Here is a 9606-nt window from a genome sequence, read left to right as displayed (position 1 = left end):
AATTTATGTATTTTTATTTTTATTTGATATGTATTTCAGCTTTAGTCATTTTAGTACATCAACCAAAACTAATTTAATTAAAAAAAATGTATATCTTAATATTTGTATTTTATTTCAGCTTTATTTTTCAAAAACATTTATTTTTTATTTTATCAAAAACAATTTCATACAGTTTTAGTTAACAGTAACATCACTGGTTATTAAGAGAACTTTATTATGTAATTATAAAAAATGTTATGTAACACTGTTTATTTATTATTGCTCACAGGTTGGAGATCGCTGCTATGATGAGAAGATGTACGAGGCGGCCAAACTTCTATACAATAACGTCTCCAACTTTGGCCGCTTGGCTTCTACCCTGGTCCACTTGGGCGAGTATCAAGCGGCTGTGGACGGTGCCCGCAAGGCTAACAGCACTCGCACATGGAAGGAGGTGTGCTTTGCTTGTGTGGATGGAAATGAGTTCAGATTGGCTCAGATATGTGGCCTTCACATCGTGGTTCATGCCGATGAGCTAGAAGAGCTCATCAACTATTACCAGGCAAGTTGTGATCCTCCAAGAAGATTCTGCAACTAGCTAAAAATGGAATTGAATTATATGGTTTTAAAATGCTCTCTATAGGACCGTAGCTACTTCGAGGAGCTGATCACCATGCTGGAGGCGGCGCTGGGGTTGGAGCGCGCTCACATGGGCATGTTCACAGAGCTGGCCATCCTCTACTCTAAATTCAAACCACAGAAGATGAGGGAACACCTGGAACTCTTCTGGTCCAGAGTCAACATCCCAAAGGTACACAGCACTACTAAAGATGATTGTTATTTCAGATGTTGGTTTGTAACACTCCTCTTTTTTATTTTTTTTTATTTTTATTTTTTTTATAAAGTGTCCTTCGCTCAGTTCTGTTAAACAGCAGGAGTTCATTGATTTCTTCTTCCATCATTCCCCTCCAGCTATAATTTAATTCAACATGTAATCTGATATTCTCCAAAGGAACGATCTTAGTATCATCATCTGCAATGCACAGATGTTACAAAGTCTGTCTCCTTCACTTCTTGAGTTCTTTTCTTTTTCTTTCTTTATCAGGTCCTGAGGGCTGCAGAGCAGGCTCACCTGTGGGCAGATGGATAGATGGATAGATAGATAGATAGATTGATTGATTGATTGATTGATCAGTTATAAGTATAAATATTAATTATTAGTTTAACAAAATAAAATTAAGACATCAATTAATATATAAAAAATTATAAATATAATTAGAATTATTATTAATTATTAGTATACATATATTTAATAAATTTAATGATCAATATATAATGAAAAGGGAATGATTTTTCAATGAAAAACAAACATGAGAAATATTCCCTTGGAAACTAAATTAAATAAAATAATTTAAGCTGAAAAATGACCAGAGTACATGAAATTACTTTTGATTTAAAATGAATACTGATCATATAAAAATCAAAATATAAGCAATAATATGACAACACCAGGAAATTAATTAAATTACAGTGATCATATTTCTTGTTTTGTTTAGGTGGCCAACGTGGAACTGTACTACAAAGCAATCCAGTTTTATCTGGAGTTCAAGCCCTTGTTACTGAACGACCTGCTCATAGTTCTTTCCCCGAGACTGGATCACTCTCGTGCCGTCAGCTTCTTCAGCAAGGTACAGAAAGCAAGCACAAGGCTACCTCGCCTGTGTGGCGAGCCTTTGAACTTCATGCTTGTTTAACATCAGCTAAAATTACTTTTTCGTTTCTTCAGGTTAAGCAGCTTCCTCTCATCAAGCCTTATCTGCGGTCAGTACAAAATCACAACAACAAGTCTGTCAATGAAGCACTTAACAACCTCTTCATCTCAGAGGAAGACTATCAGGTACAAACAACAGTGTAAAGTATTTTTCAGAAAAACAAAAAAACAATTATTGTAGCTTTTTACAGTAGCTGTTGTCCGCCACCTCATCATCTGTTCAACTGTCCCGTCCGCAGGCACTCAGGACATCTATAGACGCATATGATAACTTTGACAACATCTCACTGGCCCAGCGTCTGGAGAAACACGAGCTGATCGAGTTCAGGAGAATCGCTGCTTACCTCTTCAAGGGCAACAACCGATGGAAGCAGAGTGTGGAGCTGTGCAAGAAAGACAAACTCTACAAGGTGAGGTGGATGATGGGGTTATTGTCTAGTCATGCTATTTGTAAATGTAGTTGATCGGATTCGTGACAGCCATGCATGTTCTTCTACCCAGGATGCAATGCAGTATGCGTCTGAGTCGAAGGACATAGAACTGGCCGAGGAGCTGCTGCAGTGGTTCCTTCAGGAAGACAAGAAGGAGTGTTTCGCCGCCTGCCTCTTCACCTGCTACGACCTGCTCAGGCCTGATGTGGTGCTGGAGACGGCGTGGAGGCACAACATCATGGACTTTGCCATGCCTTACTTCATCCAGGTGACGAGGGAATACCTCAGCAAGGTAAGAATGGGCTGCTACTCTAAAGTGGGGAAGGACTAGGAATGCCACTTAAAAATAAAACAGATTAATTATTGTGAATTATTTCAAAACAATGACCTTTGACTAACGTTTGAAGGTTGAATTAAATCCATTTAAATTTGTTTAGCTGAAAAGTAACATTTACATACAGTAAATTGTATTTGTATAATTATTATTTAATAATTATGATTATTAGTATAACACATTGATATTGTCTTTATTTTATTCATTAGAAAAAAACGAGTAAATTTGACTAACATTTTATAATGGTAAATATTCCATTTGAAAATGTATTAACATTGTAAATTACATTAGTATATACGTTAGTATAATTATGTTATAATAATTAAATAATAAAAATGAAGACATTAGTTATCAATATATTAAAAATAAAACATGAAAAAATTGAGCTAACATTTTAAACACAAATTTAAAAATTTGAAATGCTTATTTTCACTTTGAAATGTCATTTAACATCCACATACTTCAGTTTAGTATAAAATATTAGTATAAAATGAAGATATCAATTATCAGAATACTAATTTAAAAATAGTCAGATAACGTTGACTAAAATTAATCAAATAAATCATTTTAAATAAGTCCGTTTGAAAAGTCATTAGCATTTACATATAGTAGCAGTATTTTCAAATAATCATCATTGATATGACATATATTAACTTGAATATAAAACTAAGAATGTTTTACATTTTAAACATGAATTAAAAGCATTTTAAATATCTCTGTCAATTTGAAAAGTGATTAACATTTGTATATTAACATTCATATTATTAATTAATAAGCATTAATAGAAGCATTAGTATAATTATATTAGTAAATTCTATTTGTATTTACACTATTTTCTGAATTAATTTTAATGAAGAATAAAACCATGATTATTTTAAGAGACATTCTTAGTCCTCAACACAATGATCATGTATACAGACTGAAAACTAATTTTTCTCATGTATTTAGGTGGACAAGCTGGAGACCTCCGAATCCTTGAGGAAAGAAGAGGAGCAGGCCACGGAGACTCAACCCATTGTTTATGGTAAAACAGTCAAAGCAAATTGCCAAGAAAATTGACTAGTATTTATGTTTTTTTAAATATAATAAATACTATTAAATGCATTTTAAAAATAATTTTTCCCAATATCTCTTTCCTCAGGCACGCCTCAGCTCATGCTGACAGCAGGTCCCAGTGTGCCTGTCCCCCCGCAGCAGGCTTATGGCTACGGGTACACAGCAGCGCCTGGCTACCCCCAGGCTCCTCCGGCACAGCCAGGTTTCGGTTACGGCATGTAAGGACCTCCCCATTTCCCGCTCGCCCCTCTTCCAGCTGCCGCTTGGTTCGGTGCACCCCTATGGATCTCTCTCCCTCAATCCTCCACAAGTCCGACTCTACCACTTTGTGCTCACGACGGGGGATTTGAGCAAATGTTTATTCTTTTACTTTACCTTTTTTAAAATGATCGTTTTTGTTTATCGTGTTTTCTTTATACCATCATGAAGGACTTTATTTCTATATTGTCAAAGATTTCATCAAAAATTATTTTTTTCACATTCCAGATACTTACTAGATTTAATTTCCTGTCAGTTTTATCTGTCAATAAAAGGGGAATGGTGTCTACAATGAGGAGACTTGTGGGAGAAGCAAGTCAGCTTAATTAAAATGACAAAACAAAATCAGATTTGCACTCCGTAGTCAGAGGAAAAACAACCAATGTATCATTTTGGTGTGTGTGAACAACTTGTTCAGTCTGTCAGCATTTAATATTGTATATTCTAGGGAAGAAAATAAAACGGAGAAAAAAAAAACGTACAACTACCGCCTCCACAAACACTAGTCAATACCAGTAATTCAATGGGGGTGCGTAGCTCTCGAAATATATATATCAAAAGTTATTTTAAATGCATAAACATGCATTCGTATGGCAACTTCAAACCTTTTCCCTGACCTATGCAGGTTCTCCAATTTTTGTTTTCCATATGAAAAACAAACTTTTGTTGTGCAGTAACTCGTACTCATTGTGTGGGACCATCCATTTGAGGAGGGATAATAATTCAAATATATATAAATATATATGTGGCTCTCCACACCTGTGTGTGTTTTACTAACCTTACCTCTCTGTGCTGCAGTGTGTATGTGTGCGTATGTGTGTATGCTGGTTGTTGTGATGTTTAGGTCACTGTACGGCACCGAATTGAGACTAGAAAGCCAGTTTATCCTGCCAGTTATTCCTAAACTCAGTTTACCCATTATTTGTAAAGAAGTGAAATCACAAATGGTTTGAGAACGAAGATTAAACTAACTCCCTGTGTCCTGTACTCGGTTTTAACTGAGTTGAGATTAATCATACACGTATATTGTAGTGATCTGATTGTGCACAAAGAGAATGAGATTTTTTTTCCCCCCAGATTATCATATAAATAAAGGCTTCTTGTTTGTCAAGAAAAATCTGGTCTAAACATAGCTTCATGTGCCATGTATTTTTTTCCCAACACACTTTGTAATTTCTCCTCCTTCATACTCACTGGACACTTTCAGACATTCAGAACATAAATGAAGCTCTACGGTGGGAATTTGTGGCTTTATCACTTGTGTAAATAAAACTATGTTAATACTTAAGAAGCCAGTTTGACATCAATCCAGTGTTTTAAATCTAAATGTTCACAGAATTAATTATACAAGCTTTGCTGTGCGACTGAAAAAGGAACGGGGTGATTTTTTTTGCACCAAAGTCAAAGTTAAACAAAAGTCATTTATTCCATTGGGTATGAGGGGGGCGATTGAAATATGATAGAAATGAGATTCCCCAAAATAAAATTTTCCTGTACATAAGACTTATGACACAAAATTGACTCATGTTCAATGATGGAATGAGTGCACTGTTTACTTAAAATAAATGGTTAAACCTATAAATCAATGTGTCATTAACCCTTTTAATTCATCTTCACCACTCTTTGTAGTTGTAGAAAAATGATAAGAAGTTTAGTCCCATCATAATCCAATAGTGTTATTCAATACAATTTTAGGTGTCCAGTCACTTTATCAATAAGATCAGCTAGTCCTGGTCCCACGCCAAGAACTGTCCGAGACCCTGGTGCAATTTGGGTTCTTCCAGCATCTTGGATTAAACTGACCGGCAGTCTGACCTCTTTGGCGTGGGACAGCAGCTCCAGCAGACAGTCCTCGTCTGGAGCCTTGACCACCACTTTGGGCTGACCGCAGTACTCCCACTGTTTCAGGAGCTCTGGGTTTCTGCGCTGGACCTGCTTGTAGGCGGACACAGCGGCATGGGAGCACTGGGCTGCCACTTTACCTTTGCCCATCTTCAGATCGGTTCGGACCACCAGGATCATTCTGAACTCTCCGCTCTCACCCATCACACTGGCCTCGCTGCCAGCACCGGCGCTGTTTCCTAAAGCTGCCATCATGCTGCGGGACGATCTGCCCAAACGCCCACTGAGGTGCCATCCGAGGCAGAGCCCACAGCCTACACCTGCCAGTATACCCAAAGCGACAGGCCCATACAGAGAGTCCATCCTCGTATCTGATGAAACACAAGAGTGAGTGATTCATAACATAAACATCAGTGCAGTTCTCTACCTTTACACAAAATTACCACGTTAACCATAGTATAACGGTTAATATTACTACGATAAAACTGGTACCATCTACAAATGGCACATAAAGTGAAACAAAATGGCAGAAAGATTTGTATCACACATTCATTTACTATGTTTATATTAGTAACAATAACTGTTACTATAGTATTTTAACCACCGGAAACTGAGGTTTACCATTCATGTAAATACAAATATGCTAACACTCGACTTATTAATATGAAGCCAGTTTGACATAAATCCAGTGTTTTAAATCTAAATGCTCAGAACTGATCATGTTAGCCTCGTTGTGCAATTGAAAAAGGAAAAAGCGCATATGTAATTAAACTAAATGATTAAAAGATTACAAAAACACCATGTGGAGGAAATTTTATGTTTATTATGTGTCCATATTAGTAACTTAACAACTGTTACTATAGTATTTTAGAAGAAGCACTGGGATCTGCTGTATGGGTACAGTATCAAATAAGCATTCATATTTGTGCTACTAATAATCTATAAAACGATCACTTTCTGCACTATATTCGTCAATGACAATGCTGTCAGTCTAGCCGGCTGGATTAAATCTAGGTAAAACGTGTTCGCTTAAACGACCCTCTAACGAGCTTTTATTAGCTATACTAACCGGTGCTGGTGAGACTATTCAGTATAAACGTGTTTCTGAGCATCTGATATCAGACTCACCAGCAATCAAAATGATTCAGCAACCTGAAGTTTCCTGCAAACTCCACGAGCCGCTTCTTTCAAGCCGACGCCGAATGATGACGTCACGTGTTTAAAGCAACCGCGAAAATCCGAGAAATATTCAGCAAAAATCGAGTCAGATTTCTATAATGTGTATTTTATCCTTATGAATTAATATTTTAATATGTTCACCTTCCTTTCACACCTTCATTCTGCATTATTTAGAAAGGAAATTGTCCAGCATCGTTTCATTAGGCGGTGAAAAGGTGATGTTGCATTTTTTTTTTTTTTGCCTAATAATGCACATGACATTTAAAACCGTAAGTGTAATGCCTCAAAATCTAGCAAACTACCTTCCTAGACAGCATTTTGAATATCATGGGTTAGTCCCCAGCTACACGGGTCGACTCATTTATAAGCAGGTGCATGCATTAACAGCAGCCTATACTCAAACTCTTATCTGGGCAGTTTTAATTCTTTACTCTTTTGAACCCCAGAGACCCAGCCTAATTTAAGACAGTGTAAACAAGCTTTGAAACTAGACACTGTTTTTCGGGCCTGGCCTCTCATGGTTTTACACCCTTAGTGTACCCCTGGGAGAGCAGGTGTGCTGTGGGTTGTGTAAGACTTAAACTACTGACAAAATGTTCTTGATTCTGACATTCGAGATTGTCTTACCTGCTGGGTTTTTTTGTTGTTGTTGTTTGTTTATCCAGGCTGCTGTTCATCTGCTGCTTTGACACCAGCAGTGAAGGTTATTCATCCCCAGTGAAGGACTATGTGAAATCGGTAATCATTAAGAGATGAGACAAAAATTAATACAATTACAAATGTAATTCTCAGTAATTCTCTCTTCTCAGGTGTTCTGGGTCCAGACTGAAGCTTGAGGAAAAAACAGAGAAACAAATAGGGACATAATTAGCGTAGCTGCTGTTCCAACCAAGCAAAATTTATTTGTTTAACCCAAACTAAAGAATAATAATGTGCATTTGATATAACTATATATATATATCTATATAGATATAACTGCAGTACAAGATTATGAGATGCATTATTTGAATGCTTGGCCAAAGAGATGTGTCTTTAATCTAGATTTAAACAGAGAGAGTGTGTCTGAACCCCGAACGTTATCAGGAAGGCTATTCCAGAGTTTGGGAGCCAAATGCGAAAAAGCTCTACCTCCTTTAGTGGACTTTGCTATCCTAGGTACTACCAAAAGTCCAGAGTTTTGTGACCTTAGGGAGCGTGATGGATTGTAGCGTGGTAGAAGACTAGTTAGGTACGCAGGAGCTAACCCATTAAGGGCCTTATAGGCAAGTAATAATATTTTGTAACTGCTCCGACAGCCTGTCCTTCTTTTGATTCAGTCACTCTGATTCTGTAAGACACAGTAGTTCGATGAGTTTCGAGTTTGGGGGAGCAAATGTAGCTTATATTTATGAATTTAACAGACACAGTAATCGAAAGTGACTTGCATTACAGCCAAGGTATACGTTTTATCAGTTCATCCATTTCCTGGGAATTGAACCCATGACCTTGGTGTTGGTAGTGCTATGCTTTACTGCTGAGCTACAGGAATGCTTGCGAAATATGATGATGCTGCTATCAATCACAAATGCTTTTTAGATGTCTACAGTTTCTGTGCTTGGCGGAGATGCTTTCAGAAGCATAACGTGAATGTTAAAATCTCCGACAATTAGCGCTTTATCAACAGTAACCAATAGGTCTGAGAGGAAATCTACAAATTCTTTTAGGAAATCTGTATACGGCCCTGGTGGTCTATACACAGTAGCCAAATTACATTATGTTAAGTGTGCATTTCAAAAGCAGAAATTTTGCAGGTTGTTAGATGATCAGATTTTTTCACTGACGTCTTTGTGTTGCTGCACAGTGAAATTGGAGAAGCAAGAACAAGTACTGAACGTTTTGACAAACAAAGGAGAGAGATGTGAAAAGATTGTGTTCAAGATAATACCTGTATCAAAGTGTTTTCACAGCAACGTAGAGTGCCTTCCGCAGTGATGGTACTGTTAAAACTTTTTGTATGCCTGTTGTCAAAACTCTGCAGTACTGGGGGTTATTTTTGGTGCATTTGTGGTGGGCCTCAGGGTTTTTTGTGTGGTTGGTAACTGGAATGAGAGTCTTTATATAGACTGTCATGCCACTGGCCTATTTAGTGAATGTGAGATCTCACTAGGGTATCTTTAAGTGCACAAATACTCATCCTTCCTGTGAGTTTGTCACATGTCATAATCTTAAAGGGATAATTCAACTAAGAATGAAATAATGTCATCATTTACTCCCCCTATATGTCATTTCAAATTATCTTCTTTCTTCTGTAGAAAGTTTTGCACAATCTCCGAGAAGATTACTATCTACTTTTACTGTATGTAAAAGTGCAGCACGACCACTTTGCTAAATATCTCCTTTTGTGTTCCACAGTAATAAATATTTAGAATGACATGAGGGTGAGTAAATTATAACAGACTGTTCATTTTTATGTGAACTATCATTGGGATGGGATGTTTAGGTTCCAGATTGTAATAATTATGGAAATGAATCATGATGTTTTGGTTTTAGACTTACATAATGTGGTTTGCACTCTTGCCTTGGCATCCATGATGACTCTGGCAATGCAGTTGGTTGCATCACTGGGTCATGCACATGTCCGATTGGGTTACAGTAATCTGCAGAACACAGCAGAGAACTGCAGTCACCAGAATGATCAGGGACAGAGAAGAGAGAAAACAGACAAGAATGTGAATGCAGACTCTGTATTGCTCCCCCCCCCCCCCCCCCCCCTCCCC

At 37.3% G+C, this 9606-nt stretch overlaps 2 protein-coding genes across 5 annotated transcripts in view; one reads left to right on the top strand and one right to left on the bottom strand.

The window, feature by feature from the left end:
• Window positions 1-1138, top strand: part of LOC107693955 (clathrin heavy chain 1-like) — a 39218-nt gene extending 38080 nt beyond the window's left edge. For all 4 annotated transcript variants that reach the window (XM_016493532.1, XM_016493531.1, XM_016493534.1 and 1 more), the window contains 3 exons: window positions 269-541; window positions 623-790; window positions 1085-1138. In XM_016493532.1, coding sequence (XP_016349018.1) covers window positions 269-541; window positions 623-790; window positions 1085-1129 — 486 coding nt within the window. In that variant the 3' untranslated portion in view covers window positions 1130-1138. The remainder of the gene's footprint in view (window positions 1-268; window positions 542-622; window positions 791-1084) is intronic.
• A 2816-nt stretch (window positions 1139-3954) lies between these two features.
• Window positions 3955-6881, bottom strand: LOC107693958 (peptidyl-tRNA hydrolase 2, mitochondrial-like). Its single transcript, XM_016493538.1, has 2 exons — window positions 6800-6881; window positions 3955-6042 (listed from the first exon to the last, which is right to left on the bottom strand). Exon 2 carries the CDS (start codon window positions 6032-6034, stop codon window positions 5510-5512), a length of 525 nt encoding a protein of 174 aa, XP_016349024.1. The 5' UTR covers window positions 6035-6042; window positions 6800-6881; the 3' UTR covers window positions 3955-5509.
• Window positions 6882-9606: the final 2725 nt, after the last annotated feature.

The sequence above is a fragment of the Sinocyclocheilus anshuiensis genome, unplaced genomic scaffold (genome assembly GCF_001515605.1).
Source record: "Sinocyclocheilus anshuiensis isolate Anshui unplaced genomic scaffold, SAMN03320099.WGS_v1.1 scaffold694, whole genome shotgun sequence".
Lineage (NCBI taxonomy): Eukaryota > Metazoa > Chordata > Actinopteri > Cypriniformes > Cyprinidae > Sinocyclocheilus > Sinocyclocheilus anshuiensis.
This window is presented reverse-complemented; position numbering and strand designations above follow the sequence as displayed.